General features: G+C 51.4%; 6 protein-coding genes across 6 annotated transcripts; 5 read left to right on the top strand and 1 right to left on the bottom strand.

The window, feature by feature from the left end:
* Positions 1–308: 308 nt before the first annotated feature.
* Positions 309–1,566, top strand: BABINDRAFT_171642 (exopolyphosphatase; the record flags this gene model as incomplete). The annotated part of the gene is made up of 2 exons (XM_019130828.1): positions 309–414; positions 554–1,566. 2 exons carry the CDS (start codon positions 309–311, stop codon positions 1,564–1,566), a joined length of 1,119 nt encoding a protein of 372 aa, XP_018984739.1.
* A 219-nt stretch (positions 1,567–1,785) lies between these two features.
* BABINDRAFT_167275 (putative polyadenylation protein) lies at positions 1,786–2,919 on the bottom strand (the record flags this gene model as incomplete). Its single annotated transcript, XM_019130500.1, has 1 exon — positions 1,786–2,919. The coding sequence occupies one exon, from the start codon at positions 2,917–2,919 to the stop codon at positions 1,786–1,788; it is 1,134 nt and encodes a 377-aa protein (XP_018984738.1).
* A 664-nt stretch (positions 2,920–3,583) lies between these two features.
* BABINDRAFT_167274 (uncharacterized protein) lies at positions 3,584–9,283 on the top strand (the record flags this gene model as incomplete). Its single annotated transcript, XM_019130499.1, has 2 exons — positions 3,584–3,586; positions 3,632–9,283. The coding sequence occupies 2 exons, from the start codon at positions 3,584–3,586 to the stop codon at positions 9,281–9,283; spliced, it is 5,655 nt and encodes a 1,884-aa protein (XP_018984737.1).
* Positions 9,284–11,126: 1,843 nt separating this feature from the next.
* DUR3 (Dur3p) lies at positions 11,127–13,456 on the top strand. The gene has a single exon (XM_019129022.1). It carries the CDS (start codon positions 11,190–11,192, stop codon positions 13,377–13,379), a length of 2,190 nt encoding a protein of 729 aa, XP_018984736.1. The 5' UTR covers positions 11,127–11,189; the 3' UTR covers positions 13,380–13,456.
* Positions 13,457–14,628: 1,172 nt separating this feature from the next.
* Positions 14,629–20,668, top strand: DUR1,2 (bifunctional urea carboxylase/allophanate hydrolase). Its single transcript, XM_019129021.1, has one exon. The coding sequence runs from the start codon at positions 14,876–14,878 to the stop codon at positions 20,369–20,371; it is 5,496 nt and encodes a 1,831-aa protein (XP_018984735.1). The 5' UTR covers positions 14,629–14,875; the 3' UTR covers positions 20,372–20,668.
* A 346-nt stretch (positions 20,669–21,014) lies between these two features.
* BABINDRAFT_142259 (uncharacterized protein) lies at positions 21,015–23,641 on the top strand. The gene has a single exon (XM_019127146.1). It carries the CDS (start codon positions 21,176–21,178, stop codon positions 23,378–23,380), a length of 2,205 nt encoding a protein of 734 aa, XP_018984734.1. The 5' UTR covers positions 21,015–21,175; the 3' UTR covers positions 23,381–23,641.
* The last annotated feature ends 1,526 nt before the right edge of the window (positions 23,642–25,167 follow it).

Raw genomic sequence — 25,167 nt, 5'->3', positions numbered from 1 at the left:
ATGGCTAAGAAGCCTTTGTGTGGCACTACTGGGAGCAGCTACTTTTGTCCTGGCCATGTTGCACGCTGACTACCCGTACGGTGGGACGCATACGTATGCACATACACCAGGCTACTATTTGGATCTTTCCGGATCTGGCCAAGTGCACGTGATCATATATCCCGCTTTAGACGACAGGTACATGAAGACTCCCTGCGGCTCAGCCAGGATACCTGTATGAGAGATTGTCGGTATGCAGGACACGGAATGGATGCTAAATATTTCAATCACGTATGATAGAACAAGTCTTGGACGGACATAACTTCAATATGACTGCTCCAATTTTATCGTATTTACAAGCAGCCAATAAAACGCTTGCTGCCACGCTTGCGTCCAAGGGTAGATTGAGAATCGTCTCTGGAAACCAGTCCGCCGGTACGTGCTGAGCTCCAACTCGTAACTATGTTCGGCACCCAATAATGGATGGATCCAAGGGATATTGACCTGGCAAATAGCCGATGGTTTCCCTTCCTTTGAGTGCTGCAAGTACACAAAACTGGATACTAATTTCTAGATCTCGATTCTGTGGTTTCAGCCATCACCTACGCCTACTTCCACCATGTCGCACACCCCACCATCCCCATCATCCCCTTGATCAACATCCCGCGTGCGGACTTGAACTTGAGGAAGGATATTGTGTATGCATTGGGCAAGCAAGCCATCACCGTCGATTTGTTGTACTTTGTGGAGGATTTCCACAAGATTGACCCCACTTTGATCGACTTGGTGCTTGTAGACCACTGTGCGCCCCAGGGCGACTTGAGACACTTTACCAACGTCATTTCCATCATCGACCACCACGATGATGAGAATATGTTTCTTGATGCCCAGCCACGAATCATCGAAAAGAGTGGCAGCTGTTCGTGCCTTGTGTTTAATTACTGGTACGATGTGTTGACCAAAGGAAGCGTGAGCACCGCTGTATTTGCTGACGTGATGGACATTCTTGTGGCACCACTTCTTACCGATACGGGAAACATGAGTAACAAGGTGGAACCGGCTGATATTGCCGCTTTTGACAAGTACTCGGCCATTGCTCCGTTCCTAAACTTTGCCGCGTACGCCGACGAGCTCAAGCAGCAGAAGAAGGATCTTTCGGGATTGACGTTGAGCGAAATTTTGCGCAAGGACTACAAAGCGTACGAGTTTCAGACCGCGTCTGATGGGATCAAAACTGTAGGGATCTCTTCCATGCCCAAGTCCTTCAGCTACTTCTTCAAGAACTTCTCCACTATCGAGGCTGAGGTCAAGGAATGGGGCGTACATCAGAAGTTGGACTTGGTGTGCATGATGGCTAGTGATAAGAAGGTGGAGTTTGTGAGACAGATTGCTTTTTACGACTTCGTGGATGATGTATTGTCTGATAAGATTGCTGGCTTGTTGAGGCAGGAGTTGCAGTTGGAATCATTGGATACCTCTAAAAGCAATGAGGTGTTTAAAACCTTAAAATTTTACAAACAGTTGAACGTTGCTGCCAGCAGAAAGCAGGTTGCCCCCGCCATGAAGGAGGCAGTTCTGAGGCTCTAAGGGAAAACTCGCAAACTTTACAAAGACAATGGCCTCAGGTGATTCCTCTAGATTGTATTTTATTCTATAACATTTGGTTCTTTTAGTTATACCCCGGGGATGTTTACATAGAGAGCTGGCCCAAAATAAGGGAGAGCCCCATCTTCAAGTACTCGAAAGCGATTAATCTGATATCAAGAACATTCTCGACAAGGCTCCGTATGAGTTCGGTATGATTACCTACTTTTCCGATAGGTAGCTGACGTTCCAGCCCATAAACTGGTCTTGGCACTGGGGCAAGTTTTCATGGACATCATCCAATGTTTCCACAAGAGACTTGTACACTACCTCGCTCAACCCAATTACCTCAAGCCCATCCCTTCTGCGCTCTATTTCCTCTCTGTAGCCATCGCCAGGACGCATGTACATGATCTTCAAGCAGTTAGTCAACTCTCTGCCCGAAAGCGTAAGATTGATACCAACATTGAACACCCACACAAGCATTTCCGACTCTTCAGACTCGTTCTTCACCTGGTACACCCGGGAGGCCTGGGAGTTGATCGCATCTAACATGACGCCATACGCGTGATAGTACGGGAGATACATCTCTTCAGACCCTTTTACCACAAGTATGAGGTTCCACTTAAAGAGTTTTACCAAGAGATCGTCGTCCATATTCCCTAATTCATATGCGCAAGCAGTGCATTGGGCTGCGTCCCCCACGACAGTAATGCTGGGGAAGTCGTCGGCGTTTGTGAGGAGGTAGTAAGAGCCAATGATAACCCCATTGGCTCGGGGTCTGAGTTTGGTGTACCGATTGGCTGTACCGTGGATTTCACCCGTTTCGGGCTTGTGGCAGTGCCAGAAGTCCATCATCTCCAGCCACAATTCGGAGGGCAGGTCGTGAAACGCCGTAACCTGGGTATCTATCAAAATTGTCGCGTTGCACTTTCCACAGTTGAATGTGAACCCCAGCTTGGAACCGGATAATTTTGCTTTGATATCCTTTGTGGACCATTTGACATGGTCGGTGGCCATGGTCATGGAGAAGTTGGCCGATCGGTCGAAGTACTTACTGTCTTCCACTGTGGCGGCAGCGGGTAGTTTTATTGAGTATAAAAGGTCGTTGTGCACATCTTTCCTGATTAGGCTCAACACTGGGAGATTTTCCATCGCCGGGTGGGGGAGGCTGAGCTGGTACGTTGTTTCCGCATCTGAGGTGAGATCGCCGAAAGTGACGGAGCAGACAGTGGGCGAGGCCATTACTGCTTGGGTGGGGATATAGCTTGCATCGGTGATTTCGATATTCACGGTTATAGATTTCAACCGAGGCAAGAACTCAGCCGAGTATTTGATAGGCAGCGCGTAGGTCATGTTGGTGGAAAGAATAGTGGTATTAGAGATGCGAGGCGAAGTTTTATATGTAGGAAAACGTGCATGCAGATGGCGAGGCAAAAAGCGGTTGCATAGTGATAATTTGATATTCGTCCATAACTTATATAAATCGTGGCTTTGCATTTAATATAAAAAAAATAAACCTTTGAAGGATCGGCAATTTATAAGAAAAATTATATTCAACCAATCCGGTAGTGGGACATAATATTGACAATACGCGTACAATTTTAGCTTCTTCTAACCTGATTATCATTCGAGCGTCTTTCCAGAGCCCAATCCTCTAGAATTCGGCTAATTGAAGTTATATATATATATTTGAAGCATATTTCAGAAACCTACGACCAGACTCACACAATCATTAGTAGAGACTAATTGATCTCTGAAACGCAACGGCTAATTATCGTAACCGGATACAAGTACAGGAATGTACCAGCTTAGTTACTGTGAAAATACCACCTCATACCGCAAACAAAAATAAATTAAAACGGAACATGATATTTCATTTTGAAACACCTGATGACTTGGCGTGCCCGTTTCCTTGCTAGCGATCTCCAGTACATCCTGCATACAACTTCACAACACTGTCTTTAGAGATTTAACCTTCCCTCGAGCGATCTTCATCCAAACCACTTCAAAAACCACGATGGTATGTCACAGGGAATAGCCAAAAGTTCAAACCACTAACCCTTAGTCATCATTCACGCCGATAAATATCAGTGAGGACGGGCTCGCGTTGGACGCCGAGGAACACACGCGCGAGTTGCAGGTGGAGGAGGCCTTCAAGATCTTCCAAAGCGCGCTCAAGCACCAGAAAGACCGGCTGTTTGAGCTTGCCGAAGCCGAATACAAACGTCTCTTCAAATTGGATGTGATCACAAAAGATGGTAACGCCCCGCCATCGCCAACCGTCGAGACCCTCCGCTACTTGGCGTACCGGAACCGCGGCGTGCTCCGGTTCGAGAGGCTAGCGCACTCCCACGAGAGTCTAGACAATGATGAGGTGTACACCGAGTTCTATGTGTGCATGTCTGATATGCTAACGGCGCTAGGCCATGGAGAAGGTGATACACTCTTGACGGAGCTTCTCTACAGCATCCTGTCATATTTCGGATTGACGCGGCTCACGCGGTTGATTCTCGAGTACGAATTAACCAAGACAGACGATGACGACATAGTTATCCACCGTGGGTCGTTTGTGATGCCGCACCTCTCGCGCGTGCTTCAGAAAAAGAAGATGATATTAATGGAGTTGGGCGATGAGGTCTCACTCCAGAACGACGAGTTTTTGGCCAAAATAGATGTTTCCCAGACAAAGCAAGCAGAAGTCGCGTTGTTCCAGAAGCTCAGCTATTTGGCACCGGTCAAGGCCGAGATCGAGGAAAACAGACGGGAGGCCAGCACTCCAACGGTTGCCCGGATAGAGTTGAAACGGTTGAGCTGGGCCACAGTGATCGCGCAGCTTCTTGATACGATGCCGAAACCACCGAAGCTGAAGTATGTACAGGATCCGTATGCCCTCACCACCGACACCTTGGAGATTATCCGCTTTGCGATGCCGAAAGGCGACGAGGTTGAAATGGAGGAAGAAGAAGAGGAAGAGGAAGAAGAAGAAGAACCGGAGGTGGTGGAGATTGAAGTCAGTGTTGAGCCCACCTTTGAGTCCTTTGATGCCCAGCAAACACGGAAGGAAACCCCAGACCGTGACGAGGATATGGAAGACAAAGAGCAGACTAACGGTATCCCTGAGTCCAATATTGCCGTTGACCAGGAAGTCTCACAGCCCGAAGCGGAGGTTACGTCGGCCGTCAAAGACGATGGAAAGTCAACTACGGACCGAAACGTCCCACAGAGAGCGTCGAAGCGGAAAGCGGCTGCTACCATCGTTGCCGACGCCAGGGTCCCCACCATTGACGACTTTTCCGAGTCCTTGACGTTCCTTAAGGCGTTGAACAACTTTCTTGCGTTGCGCACCGTCGAATTTCAAGACGTCATAACTCCCTTCGTCACCAACCCCCTGTTATTGGACCCGTTCATCGCGGACTTTGTCACCACGCTTTCAACCTGGTCAATCCAGGAATCCGAATTTTTGCTCCAGGAATCCCAGGGAAAGAGTAACTATGACTTGCCGTTGATGGAGATCCTCAACTCCACCGCCTTGAGTGATTCCTACATCCAACCCCCGGATCTTGATACCATTATGAGTGCCACCGAGTTGGAGAGTGTCATCCGCGATATCAACTCCAATGGATTGCATCTCCACCAGGTGCGACTCCTCTTTCTCGAAAAGCTTCTTGAAACCAGCGATGTCTGTTTGATCACCGATTCGAAATGGAGTCCTGAGATGCTAAAGGCCGTGCGGAAGATGGCGGAGGCGAGCGATATTTCCATGTACACTGACATGAATGCTCTTTTGGTAGCCCAGGACGAGGAAAAAATGCACCAGAAGCTCACCGTCGCAGTATCTCTTTGCGAAATCCTCTCTGACCACTATATTTCCTTGTTCAAGCGGATGAAGAGCTTGAGACTGCAGCCAAAGAACCGCAAGGCCGTTGCCGCCTTACAGATCGAGCTCGATGCCACCGCCAAACGACTCGAACGGTGGAAGTACTTGTGCCACGACTTTCTCTGCTGTTTGACGGTGACCGACAAACTCCGGTTCCGGCTCGAGTGGGCCACCGTCTCCCTCCACCAGCAGTCGGATTTCAAGAACAACGCTACGGCCATGGAAGAGTCCTTGAAACGGTTTCTAGACAAGGCCGCCGCCTCTCCGGTGGACATTCCCTACACCAACTACCCTAACATTCCGCGATTGAACTCCCAGACGGTGAGTGACCAGTTGTCAAAGATCAACATCTTGAGTACGTTTTCGAAGATTCTCGATGCCGAAACCTCCAAGGGGGACGAAACAATCGGGCTTTTGGAATCCGTTTTGATGCCATCAGAAGACGACGTGTTGACCGAAGAGCAGCTCTCGATGGACTCATTTGTAAAAAACTCTTCGATGGAGTTGCAGCTCCGCTTGTGGCAGATCTTGCTCAACTACTACGAAATCCACGGATTTCTCTCCAAGTACCAGGTTGGGTTCGAAAGCGCCATCCTGATTCTCCTTCATGAGGTGACTTCGGCGAAATACGTCTCCCAAACGTTCCCCCAGAGACAGCAAATCCTTCTTCGAATTATCGGGTTCTTCAACGAATACGCCAGAAACTTTATTACCCTATTGAAGCATCAAGCGACAAATTTAACGTCGCTGGGCAAGGAACACAACGCCGAAAAGTTGAACGAATTGGTTCAATTTTTGCGCTTGTTCTACACTTATGCCCTTCACATCGACCACTGCGAGATTTCAACCACCACGCCTGTCTCTTCCAAGTCCCCCAAAGCCAGCGCTGTGCTCAAGGACGTTTTGGTCAATACCTTCACTTTGGTGTTCCTATACTACGTGTCAGAGCTTCCCGCTGACGACCGCTACCCAGAGATTATTAACGATCTTCTGAGCATTGTGCACGTGCAGCTAGGAGCCCGAAGCTGCTGTGATGCCTCCGAGGGCGTGTTTTTGGAGATGTCATTGGAGTTGTTACTCAAGTTGAAGTGGCCTGATTCGGTTTGCGACGTGTCTCAGATCGTCTCGTGTCGCTATCATCACACCGTTTCGATTGAGAACTTTACCCCCTTTGAGCACGACACGGCACCCGAGGAATTGACGCTAGCCTCCGCCGTTCCGTTAGCTGAGTACCTCTTGCCGTTTTGTTTTGCCAAGAACCCCATGTTCCAGCAGCCGAAAAACGATTTCAAACCGCTCCTCGACGCTTTGCTTGATCTCACAGAGAAGGTCGAGGACGATGCGGATCCGTTGCCTCGGAACGAAGCAATCTTGGAAGCCTACTTGGAGACGCCTCTCTCGAACCGCCTCTTCCGCGAGTCGTTCTACGGGCTTTTGGACATGAACTTCTCGCTGTTCAGACCCTCAAAGTACCTTGCGTTGGCCAAGACCGGGTTGTTCTACATCCAGGGAGTGAATGCGCTTGCCTTGTTCAAGATTCGGAAGCGGTCGATGCAGAGCCGAACCGTGGAGTTGGACTTTGTCATCCGAATGTTCCAGACAGACTTGTTCTACGGCAGTGGGAGGGTCGAGTCGTGGGTCCTTTTGGCCCAGTCGTATGGGTTCCTTGTGGAAGATGACCTTATTTGGACCTCAGATAAGTTGAACAGTGACCGTAAACAGGGTATCGCCTTGGTCCAGCGAAAGACGCTTCTTTGCTATCTCATGGGTGTGAGTCAGTTTGTCCAGCTCTCGGATCTTTCCAAGGAGTCTCGGAAGGTGGCAGCGGTGCTCTGGTCTAACTTTCTGAAAGAGCTTTACAACGCCACGATGCCACCGATGTCGCGACTCAGCTTTGAAGTGGTGTCGACTCCCAAGTTTGTCAAGAAGAGCCGAGGGGCCAGCTACGAGAAGAGGTTCCAGGGAAGTCCGATGAGCCGGGAGACCCTCTACAACACGATCAAACTTGCGTTGAAGTTTGCCATCGAGATGAATGTCCGCGACTGGACGAACCACTTCTACTACTCAAAGATTCTCTCCAAGCTTGTGTGCGACCCGAAGATAGTGTTGAAACTGTTGCTTCAGGCTTGTGAATGCGCGCGCAAGAGCGGCAGCAACAGCGATCCGATTTCGGAGCCGCACTACCGGTTGGTTTCCCAGATCTACAAGTATGTGAGAGCGGGAAAGATATCCGTTCAGACAGGGTTGAAGTACCTCAACCTGAATCCAGTTACCAATGTGACGGTCATAGAGATCGATGGTACTCCTTTGGACCCAGACTATCCCCAATTCATCCAGTTTATCATTTCGTCATTGAAAAAGGTGGTGAACTACGATAAAAAGCGCTGGCAGCACCGTCCACGCTTCCGCCTTGCCAAAATTTATTACGAGGAGCTCCACGACCTCGATAGTGCGTATGAAGAAATTCTGACGGTCGTGTCGTTGAAGCAGACCACCAAGAATTTGGTCAATATCTGGAAGCCGGACAACGAGAGGCCGGGGAAGCATTTCCAATACGCAGCAGAGTATGCCCTCTTCTTTGTGAACTTACTAATCGAGAAGAAGGATCTCTCTAGCCTTTGTGTATTTTACCGAAAGTTGAGAAAGTCCCACGCTGCAATGCTTAACATTGTGGCGGTCTGGGAGGTTACCACCGCTGCCTTGTGCTCCATGTTTAGACATAATTTGGAGATTCCTGAAGGCTTCTCTGAACAAGCCGCACAATCGCTCAGGTTCAGTGAATTCACAGAGTACGCGAAGGACCTTCATTCGTTGTTCCAGGCCCGAAAGACGCTTCCGCTGCAGGATGAGGAGATTATGTGCTTCTTATACGAGGTTTCCGAAATCAGGCGGTTGAACAACGGCTTTGGCAGCTCCACTATTATCGATGATCTCTTTGTGTCGATGTTCCTTCTGCTCTATATGCGGTACTTGCCTGTGTTGATAGCTGGTAGAGAACCGGTGGTTGTGGATATGCTGAAGAAGCAGCCGAGAATCACCAGGCGGGAGCTTTTACCGCGGATTGTTGAGCTCGTCAGAGCGGTAGAGAAGGAGGTCTTGGTGATTGAGAAGGATAAGGGGGATACAATTTTTGTCTGGAAGAATCACAACGAGGTTATTGAGACCGAGGACGAGCCAGTACCGGTATTGAACGTCAGCCAGGCAAGTCAAGATGTACAGACGGGTACCCAGATTGAATCAGGGGATACAGAACTGAGGGGGGTAACCACAGACAATAAGGAAGAGTCCTCGTTCAAACCAGATCTACATGATGTGGAATTACTGGCGGAGGTTGAAAGAGAGTTTGTGATAGTATCTCCAGAGAGTTCACAACAGTCCCAACCTCTTACAACAGCTCCCAACGAGCAGCAGACAGATGTGGTTTTGGGGATGAAAATTTCTCCTACAACCACGCCGAAACGTGAATCCTCGGTATTAGACGATGCCGACTCTCTTGTGCAGCTACCGGTGGTCAAGACTCCATCCCGACCAACAATCATGGAGCCAGAAACTCCAGTGTTTTTCACCCCGTTGGGAAATACCGCTCCTATCTCGTCGCGCAGCAGAAGAAGATCTTCGTCTAGCTCCGCTCTTACCAAAAGACTGAAAATTATGTTCGAAGGCGAGTCTTTGATACCATCAGCGTACCTGATTTCCAGAAAAATCAGCTACGGTGACCACAAGATGGAAAACCCCGAAGAAAAGGAAGCGGGTGATGCTGACAGTGATAGAGTAGCACATGAAGGTTCCGATGACAAAGATCAGTTTGTCACTCCTGTTTCGTCCCCCAGTCAGGCATAAGTGGTGATCATATAATTAGACTAATTGATGATTTTTTGTGTAGCGAATATTTTTTAAACCAGTTATTTTATTCGACCAGAGTGTGGGAGCAGACTTTCAGGTGGGTATGTACGTTCGAGATTCAACGATTGAGCATAATTCAATAATCCCTGAAGCACCTTTTACTTCCCAGATTCCAATAGTGTATGTCCAATTTAGAGCGGTATTCTAAATATACTTCACTCCTGGAATTCCAAGGCGCCTCATAGTGGGTATGCGTTTGAGGGAGTCCGCTATAACTCAACATGGCTCCCTTCTCACCAATAATTAAATCTGACATACACTCTTACTCTGCTTGGAATTTAACCTCGCTACTCTGAATATACAATTACCCATACTTCGAATACCAAAGTAAAAGGTTTGGCCTTGAGTCTTGCTTTATAGATACAAATTCTGAGCCTCAGCCGTTCACCTTTCGGAAAAAAAGCCTTAGCTGACTTTCCGTTTACAGCACATGCGATTAAGCCGTGGGCACGTGAGGGAAAAAAGCTGGCCTAGAGCGCGCCGAAAAGCGGGCCGAAAAATTCCAGAGATGAGAAGTTGATACGACGATGGGCCCAGGAGGAACCGGCGCATTGCGCCGAGAATTTACCAATTCTATAAACTTCAAGATCAAAGAGGGTAGTAACGGAGGTTTTATTACTTGGGGGAGGATAGTATATAACTACGCAGGTCTGATTGTGCAGACGAAACGTTAACTCTATAAAATGCACAGATAAGACCTTACGGCATTTTGCAACCGAAGGATAGACAAAGAAAACTACTTTTTGGGCAATTGGCTGGAAAGTGGTATATAGACGGGTAATGAGTTCATGTTGAAAGTTGTTGCTCAGACTGGTGCCTGCATTGCCATATCGCGGGGTTTAAACAACGAAAGGTAGTACGAGGAGCGGAGAGGATAGGCACCCTTTTACCATATACGTAATATATTGAGCATGCCTGTACATATCCTTAATACTACATAATAAGCTCTCTGTTGGTATAACCAAGCGCTGATAAGAGGCCATTGATTTGCAACCACTGATAAGAAAAAAGAAACGCGCAATCGTCAATCGGTTTAAAGTTTATTTCCGCATGCTTAATTATACAGTTACGCCGCACCGTACCGGCCTTGCATATGCCTGGTTTTTAATTAAAGGTATGCATAAACCACTAAGCAGAAGGCTGAGAAAGATTGAATTGTAAAACCTTGTCGACATAGAACGATCAAGACTATAACACAGAGCCGGTTTTCAGTGTACTTAATGCTCGTGGCGCATCCGCCGATGCTGCCGCGCTGAGACTTTACCATTTATCAGAAACTACCGCTTAACATACAGATGAAACTAAAAATATCAATAGCCAGGGCTTATTGTCAAGGATCGACTACGTAAAGTCACATGTCAGCACATATACTATACTGTAAAGGTGCCTTTTACGGCGGTGCTTATCAGAGACAATCCGGAAGCAGCTGGTATTGCGGCTTCCAGGGCGTTTATCTCTATATACCAGTAGTAAGGCGGATATCCCATGCCGCATCGAGGTCCGGATACCCTTTAGTGTCTACGCAATCTGAATGTACAGGGGAGAATATACGAGGTAATGTCTATCTATAGCCAGAACCTAATTAGAAGGCTATCAGATACCTACGCTTTTACAAGATACACAATCTGTTATCAATCACATTAGAGAATGAAGTGAGCCTTTTGATAAGAGTCAATTGAACTGGAAAAGATTCAATCAACATTACAATATAAATAATAGGTCCGTTTCCGGTTCGAGTTATCACTTAGACATGAGTATCTCATTATACGCGCAGTTAGTGTCTTCCGCTTATCTGAGCCTCCATCTTAACCGAACCTCCATCTGAATATATAAAAACACCAGTATGTCTGATGCGTACGTTCCTCTTTCACAGGGAGTTGGATACGGCGTTGTTGTGGGTCTTGGCGCTGCCTTTGCCATTGGGATGATTCTCACCACCTCCGTCCTCCGTCGCTACCAGCGAGAAATCATCACCGCCGAAGAGTTTGCGACCGCTGGTAGGTCCGTCAAAACCGGCTTGATTTCTGCCGCAGTTGTCTCTTCTTGGACTTGGGCTGCCACATTACTCCAATCCACCTCCCAGGCCTACAAAAATGGTGTTTCCGGTCCATTCTTTTACGCCGCCGGTGCCACTGTCCAAATCGTCCTCTTTGCCTGTCTCGCAATCAAGGCAAAGCAAAAGGCTCCACAGGCCCACACCTATTTGGAAATCGTCAAGGCCCGCTACGGGGTGGCTGCCCACTCCGTGTACATGTTCTTTGGGCTTGCTACCAACATCCTAGTGACAGCCATGCTTCTTACAGGTGGCTCGGCGGTGGTTAACGACCTCACAGGAATGCACGTTGTTGCGGCCTGTTTCCTTTTACCCCTCGGAACGGTGGTCTACACCCTTTTTGGGGGTATCAAGGCTACTTTTCTTACCGATTACGTTCACACCGTCATCATCGTGGTGATTATCCTCATTTTCGCCTTCACAACCTACGCCACCAACAACGTCCTAGGCTCTCCTAGCGTGGTCTACGACAAGCTTGTCGCCTTGGCGTCGGAGACCCCGGTTGTGGGCAATGCCGAAGGCTCTTACCTCACCTTGAAGTCTCGCTCTGGGGGGATTTTCTTTGTAATCAACATTGTGGGTAATTTCGGTACCGTCTTCTTGGACAACGGTTACTGGAACAAAGCCATCGCCTCTTCCCCAGCGTCAGCCTTGCCCGGTTATGTGCTTGGTGGGCTTGCGTGGTTTGCGGTTCCATTCTTGACTGCCACTACAATGGGCCTTGCGGGCTTGTGTCTTGAGAGTGATCCTTCCTGGCCAACCTACCCAAACAGGTTGACTCCTGACCAGGTCTCTGCCGGTTTGGTGCTTCCTAACGCCGCGGTCGCTCTTCTCGGTAAGGGTGGGGCTGTATGCTCTTTGCTTCTCATTTTTATGGCTGTTACCTCCGCCATGTCCGCGGAACTCATTGCTGTGTCTTCGATTTTCACTTATGATATCTACAGACCATACGTGAACCCAAACGCCTCGGGTAAGCGTCTTATAATGATCTCCCATGCCTCTGTGGTTGGCTTTGCGCTTATCATGGCCGCTTTCTCCACTGGATTGTACTATGCTGGAGTCTCTATGGGGTACTTGTATGAGCTTATGGGGACCATCATTGGTGGTGCCGTCTTACCAGCGGCATTGACGTTGCTCTGGGGCAAACAAAATGCCATTTCGGTCATTGTGGCCCCTATTGGCTCCACCCTACTTGCGATTATGGCATGGTTGGTGTGCACCAAGGCCAAGTTTAAGTGGATCTCCGTGGACAACACCTTCGAGGACGATGCTATGCTCACCGGTAACCTTGTGGCGTTGTTGACACCATGTATATTGGTTCCAATCCTCACGTATTCCTGTGGTCCTCAGAACTTTGACTGGAACATCTTGAAGAATATCAAACGTGTGGATGAGACTACCGAGATCATCGAGGCAACCGAAAAGTACAACAGCCCAGACGTTGAGGCTAGTGCCGAAAATAATTCTGACCACTCGACTGCCGAAGTGAAGACGGAGTTGGAAACCCACGCCGAGGATTTACACCCGGTGAAGTCGGTGCTTGGGAACATCGCATTGGATGTCGCCGTCACCAGAGTCGACGAAATCGCCAAGGAAGAAGCCCTTCTCAAACGCTCAGCGAAGATTGCCGGGATAATCTGCATCACATTAACCCTCTGTCTCTTGATTCTTTGGCCAATGCCGATGTACGGCACTGGCTACGTGTTTTCCAAGAAGTTCTTCACCGGCTGGGTTTGCGTGGGGATCATCTGGATCTTCTTCACGGCCGGTATGGTTTGTGTATACCCGATCTACGAGGCCAGACACGGGATATTCACACTGGCCAGGGGTATATACTGGGACTTGACGGGTCAGAGCTGGAAATTGAGAGCGTGGCAGACCGAGCATCCGGAGGAGTTGCATGTGGTCAAGTCTCAGATCGAGACAGAGTTACATCGCGAAGGCGGCGAGATGACTTTGATGCAGAGACTCGCAGAGTAATTTTTGGAATAATACAGGCTTAATTTGAGCTAAAGCGTAGTTGAGTAGGGATTTTGCGTACGTTATATAACCTTTGCCACGGTGCTTCAGCTTTCGTCTACGGAAGCTTGTTATCCCAGAATCCGGGACCCGGCAAGAATTCGCCAAAGTGGTGGGGAGATAGGCTCACGATTACATGCACGGGACTAAAACGATCAAATACTCCAAACAGAGCTAAAACCAGTTATTCCAAGAGTCTAAAAGGTTATCCGACCTGGTTCCAGCCGAGAAATAAAGTTACCAAGCGATCTAAGAATGCAAGGAATTAATCTGGGGTGTCAGGGAAAACGCATCTACCGTTTACCCCTATGCAAGGGATGGTCACATGACTGTTCTGATGAGAAATGAAGGAAAAGTATCCGAATCTAGAACTAACGGGCCGAAACGGGAAAAACGGCGATGAGAGATTATATTTTGTAGTCGTTGCGTATGAGCTTAACCGTCGATCGGGTCAAATTCCAATAAAAGGGCCGTATTCGCAGTCAGTTGTCCGACGGCATACGGAACTGTGGGGTAATTTCCACCAGTGTGAATTTCCAAGGAAGCATAAACGGAATCCAAACCAGCGAAAAAAGGGATTTCTTACTTAGAATCCCTAAATATCAATCAGTAAATGTGACTTTACTTTACATTGGTAGTGCTCATTGTAATTATGTTAATAAACGGGTAATGAATAGGTGATAAAACCATGAACTACAAAAAGAAAATCGCTATGACACCAATTAGTGTCAAGCGTCCCCGCTTATCTGGTTCCGTTTTGGGATGCGGTAAACCCCGGGCCCTTATCTACACACGATCGCTATCGGATTGTACCGTTAAGGTTCCTGCACGCTTGATAGGATAACGTTTCGGCCAAGCCAAAGCTTATACGGTGATCTACTACTGGCATACTACAATCTGGGCATGCTCACCTGAACCACCTTCATAAAGTTGTACTTGTAGAGACATAGAGCAATTTAATTTACCCTATATAGGCGGGCTATTCCTCAACCCAGTGCCATTTATGTGCCACGGACATTAAAGAACTCCTCCAAGTGCACACGTGACTGCCTCATGCTTCCCCATGCTCATTGGCCGATCATTCTCGGCGTGATGCGGCGTCCTGCATGGAGCAAAATCTTTTTACTCCATGCAGGATGCAAAACCGAGATTTCAGATAACGTTAGAGGCTGTTGATAGCGATAGACGCCAGACAAGGGACTAATTTATATCTCAAGCCATTATTGACTAGTTATGAATATATAAACGCTAGTACCCCCGGGGCTACTATTCTCACAGACGTCGCCAAACACTGAACTGCCTCGACCTAACCTAGCGTTGCTCGCCGCATTTTATCGTTGACACCTTGCTATTTATTTTATTTTACACAACAGCCAGACTTGTTTGTTCGTCTTTATCTGAAAACTGATCTCAGATATCCTTCTCCAAATAACCAGCCTCTGGCCTACCTTTGACTGATGGTTTCTACTTCCGGCTGGACCGTGCCCCAGTGGCGCCAATACCACGCGGCCGCTACGCCCGCCGAATCGCTCGCGACGCTTGTTGCGCTTGTTGCACGCGAACAGGTTGCTCCCTCGGACCCTGCATGGATTTCGCTCGCATCGCCTGAAGAGCTCGCACACCAGTTCCGCGTGTTGTGCGCGCGGCCTGCGGCTGCCCTGCTCCCACTCTACGGTGTGCCCGTCGCCGTCAAAGACAATATCGACGCGCGCGGCTTCGCCACCACCGCCGCGTGCCCCTCATTTGCGTACACCCCTACGGAGGACTCTGCGGTCGTCGCGCGCCTCCGTGCGGCCGGCGCCATTATCGTCGGAAAGACCAACATGGACCAGTTTGCAACCGGTCTTGTCGGCACCCGTAGCCCGTACGGGCGCACGCCGTGTGCGTTCTCCGCCGAACACGTTTCTGGTGGGTCCTCTGCGGGCTCCGGCGTGGTTGTCGCGCGCGGAACTGTGCCGCTTGCGCTCGGCACCGATACCGCGGGCTCGGGACGCGTGCCCGCAATGCTCAACAACGTGATCGGGCTCAAGCCTTCATTAGGTGTGTTTTCATGCGCGGGAGTAGTGCCCGCATGCAAATCGCTCGACTGTGTGTCAGTGTTTTCGTTGACGGTTGGCGATGCGCAGGCCGCGATGAGCGTGTTGGCGCACGCCGAGACTGACCCGCGCGATCCGTATGCGCGCGTCATGCCGCGTGCGCCGCTTCGCGAGTTTGCGCCCAACCGCAAGCTCGTCGTAGCCGTGCCGACCGCCTTGGAGTTCTACGGCGAGGCGCACAATCCACGCCTTTTCCATGCGGCCGTCGAGACGCTTCAGGGTATGACAGACGCCGAGGTCGTCTATAGAGACATTGCTCCGTTGTTGGAACTTGCCAAGTGCTTGTATGATGGGCCGTGGGTCGCAGAGCGTTGGACTGCGACGCGCGCATTCCTTGCAACGAACCCGCCAGCTGCGGACCTCGACCCCACTGTGCTCGGCATTGTCAAGAGCGGCGAACCAATCACGGCGACCGCCGCGTTCGAGGGTGAGTACAAACGCCGCACCATCTTGCGCCGCGTCGAGGCGTTGCTCGCGAACGTGGACGTGTTGGTGGTGCCGACCGCGCCACTCAACCCAACCATGGCCGCGGTCGCGGCCGAACCTGTTGCGGTCAACTCGCGCCAGGGAACCTACACAAACTTTTGCAACCTCGCGGACATGGCGGCCGTCGCGGTTCCTTCAGGCTTTCGTCCCGACGGCTTGCCGTTTGGGATCACGTTCGTCGGCGCAAAGTTCACCGACTACGCATTGCTCGACGTGGCGCAGAAGTTCCTCGCAGCGCATCTCCCTGAGCGCCTCCTCGGTGCGACACAGCAGCGTGTGGGTTCTGGTGACGTGCTCGACCGCACATTGCCTGAGCCTGACATGGACGCGTGCATCGAGCTTGCAGTAGTTGGCGCGCACTTATCTGGCCTTCCGCTCAACTGGCAGTTGCGCCAGTGCCAGGCGGTGCTCCGCCGTGCGACCACCACCAGTGCGTGCTACCGCCTCTATGCATTGCCACAGAACGGGCCTGTCGCGAAGCCGGGCTTGCGCCGCGTCACGGAAGACGGTGCAGAGATTGCCGTCGAAGTGTACGCGATGCCGCGTGTACATTTCGGTGACTTCCTCGCGATGGTCCCGGAGCCGCTTGCGATTGGCTCGTGCGAGCTCGCTGACGGTACCTGGGTCAAGGGCTTTGTGTGTGAGGAGTCTGGGTACGCTTCTGGCGCCACTGACATTACCTCCTTTGGCGGCTGGCGCGCGTACCAGCAGCATAAGCGTGCAGCGAAGCCGTTCGAGTGTGTGTTGGTTGCCAACCGTGGTGAGATCGCCGTGCGCATGATTAAGACGCTCAAGAAGATGGGGATCCGCTCAGTCGCCGTATATTCCGACCCGGATAAGCACGCGCAGCACGTGCACGACGCGGACGTAGCGATTGCGCTCGGTGGCATCACCGCCGCGGACACGTACCTCGACCCATCCAAAATCCTCGCAGCCGCTGCTGAGACCGGGGCGCAGGCGATTCTTCCGGGCTACGGCTTTTTGTCAGAGAATGCGGATTTTGCGGATATGTGCGCCACGCACGGCGTGGTATTTGTGGGGCCCTCGGGCGATGCGATGCGCGCGTTGGGGTTGAAACACTCTGCGCGTGCGCTCGCCGAAGCTGCGGGTGTGCCACTTGTTCCTGGCTCTGGACTCGTTCCTGACGCTGCGAGCGCCGCTACCGCCGCGGCAAGCCTCGGCTACCCTGTCATGGTCAAGTCGACTGCGGGTGGTGGTGGTATCGGGCTCCAGCGCGTAGACTCTGCGGCAGATATCGAGCGCGTTTTTGCGACGGTGCTGCACCAGGGCCAGGCGTACTTCGGCGACAGCGGCGTTTTTATCGAGTGCTTTGTCACGGACGCGCGCCACGTGGAGGTACAAATCGTTGCTGATGGCCGTGGTGGCGCTCTCGCGGTGGGGGAGCGTGACTGCTCGTTGCAGCGCCGTAACCAGAAGGTGATCGAGGAAACACCCGCGCCACGCCTCCCGGAGGTGACACGCGCGGCGATGTGCGCGGCTGCGACCAGTCTTGCAGCATCCATGCGCTACAAGGGTGCGGGCACCGTTGAGTTCATTTACGACGCTGCGCGCGACGCGTTCTACTTCCTCGAGGTCAACGCACGCTTGCAGGTCGAGCACCCCGTCACGGAGATGTGCACGGGTGTAGACCTTGTTGAGTGGATGTTGATGATCGCGGCTGACACGCCGCCGGATCTTTCGGTACCGGTTATCGCGCGCGGCGCGTCTATGGAGGCGCGTATTTACGCGGAGAACCCCGTCAAGGGCTTCTCACCTTCGCCCGGCCAGCTCACCGAGGTGAAATTCCCCGCCTGGGCGCGTGTCGACACCTGGGTCTCTGCCGGTACCGTTGTGTCGTCCGAGTACGACCCGACGCTTGCGAAGGTCATTGTGCACGGGCGTGATCGTGCGGAAGCGCTTGCGAAGCTCTGCCGCGCACTCGACGAGACGGTGATCTTTGGCTGCACGACCAACCTTGACTACCTCCGCCTGATCGCGCGCTCTGAGATGTTTGCAGACGCGCGTGTTGCGACCAGCGTGCTTGACTCGTACGACTATACGCCACCAGCGGTGGAGGTGGTTGCGCCGGGCGCATACACCACCGTTCAGGACTACCCAGGTCGTACAGGGTATTGGCACGTCGGGGTCCCACCGTCGGGGCCAATGGACGACTACGCATTCCGCATGGCAAACCGCGCAGTTGGTAATGCACGCGGCGCTCCCGGGATTGAGATTACGCTCGCCGGGCCAACTCTTCGCTTCCACGCGGATGCTGTCGTCGCGCTTGCAGGTGATGCGACTGCAACGCTCAATGGTACGCAGATCGACCTCTGGGCGCCGGTGCACGTTGCGCGCGGCGACACCTTGGCCGTGGGTAAGCTCACATCGGGCTGCCGTGCGTATCTCGCGGTGCGCGGGGGACTCGAGGTCGGCGAGTATCTCGGCTCGCGCTCGACCTTTGCGCTCGGCAACCTCGGTGGGCACAACGGGCGCGTATTGAAGGTGGGTGACGTGCTCTTTGTCGGGCAGCCGCGTGCGGGGTGCACGTTGCCAGCACCGGAAACCGTGCCACGTGCCGTGCCGCGCCTGTTGGTGCCAACGTTCACGCGCGAATGGACTGTCGCGGTCACCTGTGGCCCTCACGGTTCGCCAGACTTTTTCACGCGCGAGTCCGTCGTAGCCTTCTTCGCGGCCACCTGGAAGGTGCACTACAACTCGAACCGCTTCGGGGTGCGCCTCGTAGGGCCTAAGCCGGTGTGGGCACGCGCAGACGGTGGCGAAGCGGGGCTCCATCCCTCGAACGCGCACGACTACGTGTACTCTCTCGGCGCGATCAACTTTACCGGCGATGAGCCGGTGATCTTGACATGCGACGGCCCTTCGCTCGGCGGGTTTGTGTGCCAGGCGGTTGTGGCGCAGGCGGAGATGTGGAAGATCGGGCAGGTCAAGCCGGGCGATGCAATCACGTTTGTGCCAGTAAGCTTCGATGCCGCGCGGACACTCAAGGAGGCGCAAGATGCGGCGGTCGCGTCTTTCGACGGCCCTCTCCCGGCCATCTCCTCCATCTTACCTGAGCTCCAAGATCCGGTTTTAAAGACCCTCAAGGCGGGCGAGGCGCCATCCGTGGTATATCGCCAGGCGGGTGACCGCTACGTGTTAGTGGAGTACGGTGCGAACTTGATGGATCTTAACGTTGCATACCGTGTGAACCAGCTTGTGGAGAAGGTGCAGTCTGACCAGACGGTGGGGATCGTTGAGATGAGTCGCGGGGTTCGCTCGGTGTTGGTGGAGTTTGCAGGGGTGACGCAGGCGGAGGTGGTGGCGACGCTCGTTGCGTACGAGTGCGAGATTCCATTTGCGCGCGACTGGACGGTACCATCGCGCGTAATCCGCCTCCCGATGGCGTTCGAGGATAAGAAGACGCTCGACGCGGTCACGCGCTACGCGGAGACCATCCGTGCGGACGCGCCGTGGTTGCCGAACAATGTGGACTTTGTCGCACAGATCAACGGCGTGGACCGTACGGAGATCCGCGACATGCTCTACGCCGCGCGTTTCCTCGTGCTTGGGCTCGGGGACGTGTTCCTTGGCGCACCTGTTGCGGTGCCATTGGACCCGCGCCACCGTTACCTCGGCACCAAGTACAACCCGTCACGCACATACACCCCTAATGGTACAGTGGGTATCGGTGGGATGTACATGTGTATCTACACCATGGAGTCACCTGGCGGGTACCAGCTCGTGGGGCGCACGATTCCGATCTGGGACAAGCTTGCGTTGGGCAGCCACACGAACGGTCAGCCGTGGTTGTTGACTCCGTTTGACCAAGTCGAGTTCTATCCGGTTAGTGAGGCTGAGATTGATGTGATGTATGAGGAAGCCCAGGCGGGGCGTTTCGTTGTTGATGTGGTGGAATCCGTGTTTGACCACGGGAAGTACCTCCAGTGGACGGATGCGAACGCGGAGAGCATCAAGGAGTTCCAGGACAACCAGGGCGGTGAGAAACTCGAGGACTTTACGCGTTTGATCCAGGTGTCGAATGCCGAGTTGGAGCGCGCGCCTGCACGCATGGATGACGGGGAAAAGTTTTCTGAGAATGCCGAGCGGGTTTACTCTGAGTACTCGGGGCGCTTCTGGAAGCCGTTGGTCGCGGTAGGCGATGTTGTGGTGGCAGGCCAGGCCTTGGTGGTGGTAGAGGCAATGAAGACGGAAATGGTGGTGAGCGCGCAAACCGGAGGGAAGGTGGTGAAGATTGTGCATGTCAACGGAGATATGGTTGATTCGGGGGATGTAGTGGCTATCATTGAGAGTAGTGAATGTGAGATCACTGCGTTGGCAAAGGAGACGAGCCATTTACTGGTTGTGTGCTAGACAAGCTTAGAGATTTAAGAGCCTCATCTTCCCTTTCGTGTCTGTATATTAATTTATTTCAATTTATTAAAACTAGTGGAAGGGAAAGTTAAGAGTAATTGGCAGGCGAAGCTTATGATTAGAGGATTGGGTGGAACCGGCAGCACGTCCTAAAACGGTTTAATTTCGTATTCCCTGGAATATTATCAGAGCAAGGGTGTTCTAAACGGCCATATACATGCATTTGTAAGTTAATGTACTTGCCTATTGTGATCAACAAAGTCTGTTTGAGCTCTCTTGCTTCCCGTTTATACCTATGGAACGGCCAGGCTAGTAAGGTGAAGCAAATACCCATATCTAGGCTTCAAATCAGAGCTGTATCACGACAACTATATGGCAAAGCGATAGTAAGGCAGAGGACACCTATTTTAGCGATACTAGCAATGGTAGATGCAATTTTGTTATTATTGAGGAGTTGGACTATAAAGCGACACCAGTAAATCGTTTTGTAGTATGACCTGATACAGAGAAATCAGTCTGTGGTGTAACTTATAGAGCAATAGCCATGATAGCTCTTGTTTCAAACTAATCGCTAGAAATTAGGGATCAGGATATAAATTATAATCCCGTTTATTCAACTGTTGTTGACCTACACTTCCAACATATCTTCACCATACGCTGCTTGTATACTTCCCTGGTTCTGCATGGGCTAAATATCTTCACGATCACGTGTCATATATCACGTGTAACCAGCAAAGCCGTTTACTTTGACAATACTTTAAGGCTCCAAGTTGCTCCAAGACATCCTCGCACTCTCCACATCCAATGAATACAATGAGCGATACTGAGCAGAAACTTTGCTTAGCTGTATCCTGGCTTGCCTCACAGCTGCTTACCGATGACATTGCTACCGCCATTGCCTCGTCGCAGCTTTCCGATGACACCCTTGCCGTCATATTAGCCACTCTTCTCGTGATGATCCCGGAATTTTCCGATGCCGATGCAGTTACTGGGCTAGTAAACACCATTTTGAGTCCAAGTAATACCGACTATGTCGATACAGAGGAAGCTTTGGGCATGTTGATCACCAGACACCCCGAGCTCTCCACGGTTTGCGGCTCTCACACCTACTCCCGATTCAACGCTCTCAGAACCTATGTTACCGCTGAGGCGGAGCTTCTAAAGCTCAGTTCCAGTCCCTCGTCGGCTGGCTTTGCCAAAGCGTACATTAGGAAGAATAACCTTCTTGTGCACGATCTCCGATTCAGCACGTTTGCCGTCCCCCAGCTGGAGTTTGACACCTGGCAGCAAGGGATCGTGGCTCCGTTGACGTGGTTACAACAGCTTTCCAGCAACATCTCGCTAGTGGAATTTGAATCCTTATCTGAATCCGACGCGTTCGACTACCTCGTTTCGTTTGTCACCGAAGCAAACGTGGATGCCGTCTGTGAGAATGTCTTGAACCCGTACTTGCGATACACAACCTACCAGATTCTCATCAACTGGTTGTTTCAGCAGGAGCGTTCAACCAGTTCCCTAGAGACCAAGTATCATATTCTCAAATCGTTGGTGGTGTTCTTTGCAACACGACTTCTGCTGGAAGACTTGGAGAAGTTGGTGAACGTGTTTTTGAGCCTTTGTTACTGCTGTCCGAGTGTGTCGTTGCCAATATTCCTTTCCATCAAGGAGACATTGGCGGTGTTGAGCGATCTCAATTTGCCACAGGGCAAGCCTGGCTTCGAAACTTCTCAGACCCTTGAGAACGCAACGGTGTTTGACTTCTCCCAGCTAGGCATCTGCCAGCCGACCAAGGTGTCTATCAAGCACCTCTCCACAGTGATCGAGACAGCTGAACAGCTCTATCTGAACAACCTCTCCTTTATGGACATCCTCCACCTCAGCTCTGCCACTGCGGAGCAACAGATGCTCCAGTTAGAGACTCTATTTTCGCGTACCGTACCGCAAATCACCTCTGCCAAAGACTGGACTGCGTTTGTCAGCTCTACTTACAGGTTATATTCACATTCCCAGATCTTCAGCCAGATCAAGAGGGAGGATTTCAACTGGTATGTTTTTCAGACCCTCGTGACCCACCAGCAATACACCGTGCTTGAAGCTTCCAGAAGCAGCATAGCCCAACTAGGTGAGCTTGATTCGCAAAGGGTGTCAAAGGAATTGGCCTCTAGGTTTTGGTTAGAAGTGGAGCAAGCCACCAATTTGAACTCTTCGTTGTCGCATCTTTCCAGCGCGAAGCTCATTCTACGCTTGATGGGCGACGAGTACCCTCATTGCAAAAGCGCCATGACAGTTTTCGACACCCTCAAAAATTTCAAGTTCCACTTGGAGAAAAACGTCCCTGTGACCCCCTACGCGCTATTGAAACAGATCCGCGCCAACTACTTTGTAGTGTTGGAAAGGATCTTGGAGCTTAATAGCAAATCTTACTACGCCCCCGAGAAGTTAAAGAGACTCTCGTATGAAATGGATGCCATCAGCGTAAACCATCGCACGACCGTGGAGCAGGACTTGCGGCTGATGACGCTCTGTGCAGAGTCCGCATTGGCCGACGACAACTTCAAGTACGCGTACAACTTTGCCACCAAGCTTTTGAAAGAACACTCCAAGGAAGAGCTCCATCCGTTCTGGCTCACCTTTTACCAGGTGGGCAGATATACATCCCCGTCATGGAGCGAGGAAGTTCGCGAGATCTGGCAGCAGCAATTAGAGGTGCTCTCGCAGACCTTGCTCTTGCTTCCTGACAACCAGTTGGAGATTAAAAAGTTGGTGTTGGACCAGTGGTATACGTTGAACGCGCGGTTGCGGGAAACCGGCCAGAATCTCAGTTTAAATGAAGAGAGAGCCGAAAAGGGCCTTGAGAAACGCTTTACCGCTGCGCTTGCGTCAGGGGTCAAGGAGCTAGGGATCGACCGTAAGCACGCACTCCAGGCAGCCAATGACACTACCGAGAAGGTGTCGAATCTCTTGGTGAGTGGACTTGGCTGGGCGATTGGTGCTACTCCTCCGGCATAAGCCAACGAATGAACTCAAGACGGAGTTGTCCTGATTGGTGATAAAGTGGTATGTTTAACGGAGGGTGTGTGTGTCTGCATTCAGCATGTAGTAACAAGCAGCTTACCACACCCGATAAGGGCTAAGAACGTTATTTTCGCATAATATTCTCTTATACCCTCCTAGTCCCATTGCAATAAGAGATCTTGGTCCAAAAACATTTACATCTGTCGAATATCGTTGAGTCGGATTCTCAGGTGGTTCGAGGAAGGATTTTTTGAGAATAAAAAACCAGCTAAGGTCTATATAAATCAAAATTCACATTAGGGCTCTGAGAAGCACTGTATAACATCTGATTCATATGCATATATCTCGAATTCTTCCGGTTAGCCACCTTGTGCAAGAGCTAGCTTTAATGCCTTGGTATCTTTGAGAACGAGAGCCCATCTGATCGGTTCTCAAAGTACTGCCTACCTACATCCCAGTAAATTGAAATTAGCCCCCTATCAGACATCCTTATAGCCTAAATATACATCTCTACCTTAATAATAGCCCAGTTGGTAGTAGCTGCCCTTCTTGGCCATTCTCTCTGCAGCCTCTCGCTTCTTCTGCAACGCCTCCTGAGCCATTCGCGCGCGGTTCTGGCGCTTCTCCAGTTCGCTAAGATGTGCGGATGCACGGTAGCTAGGATCCCTTGGGTCCTGGGGATCAAAGAGGCTATACTCCTCCTTTACCTCGCTCCCTAGTTTCTTCACGCCCTCTATAGCCTCTTCGGCACTCACAAGTGTTTCGTAGAAGCGGCTCACCTCCCGATGGATCTTCACCTTAGTGGGATCAAAGTTCAACACTTGCAATGAGGTTCTGGAGACGGCACGCGACAACGCCACGTAGGCCTGGCCGACCTCAAACGTCCTGCGAAGATCCACCTTCAACTTTGGAATGGTCTGGCCCTGGGATTTGTGGATCGACAAGGACCACGCGAGAATAAGCGGTACCTGGCGACGGTACACCAACTTCTTGCCGTTGTCATCGTCGACCGACCACTCCTCGTACTCTACAAGCACGTCTCGGGTGGTGCCGTCCGTACAGGAAAACCGCACGAGCGGAAGCTTCTGTCTGTGGGAGGCGGTGTAGATGTCTTTGATCAACGCGCATTTGCGCTCTATGGCTTCGAGCTCCAGGCTCATCAACCCCTCCTTGGCTATATGCTTGGTGAAATCAAACACACTGTCGTCAAGGGGATCATACACAGGCACTTCCTGTGACACCGGCAAGAGCTGGGACGACGACAACGCCTCCAAGGCTTCACGGCGCACCTGCTCTGCTTTTTCTGCCTCTCGTTTCACAATGGTAAGCTTCTTCTTGAGCAACTTCTCATCGGCCACGTCGAATGGGTTCTGCTCCACGTCTCGGTAGCACATGTACGTTTCGCGGTCGACAAACTCAATAACCTTGCCGAGAGAGCCGTTCACAAGCGTCTCGTCGATATTCTTGATCATCATCACCTGCGCGTGTTTCTTCAATGTCAACTTTTCCGGCGCAAGAAAGTTGGTCAACGCCTTCATACGCTGCGGCTGGGGCATGCTGCCACCGTCGTGGGAATGAAAGTCCACCTTGTTCCCGGGAAGCTTTCCCAAGCGTAAGAGGTTCGCCCGTTCGACTTCCAGGCGCGTGGGGAAGAGCTCAGCTGGCTCGATCCCGTCATCAGTGCGCAACGGCCGGCTAAGCGAGTTGAACCGGGTGCGTGTGCGTTCCGAAATCTGCCCTTTCCGCATCTCGTTCAACATCTCCACAAAGTCCATATCGCC

Source organism: Babjeviella inositovora, assembly GCF_001661335.1.
Source record: "Babjeviella inositovora NRRL Y-12698 unplaced genomic scaffold BABINscaffold_7, whole genome shotgun sequence".
Taxonomy (NCBI): domain Eukaryota; kingdom Fungi; phylum Ascomycota; class Pichiomycetes; order Serinales; genus Babjeviella; species Babjeviella inositovora.
The sequence above is the reverse complement of the archived record's forward strand: the minus strand, read 5'-3'. Positions and strand labels throughout refer to the sequence as shown.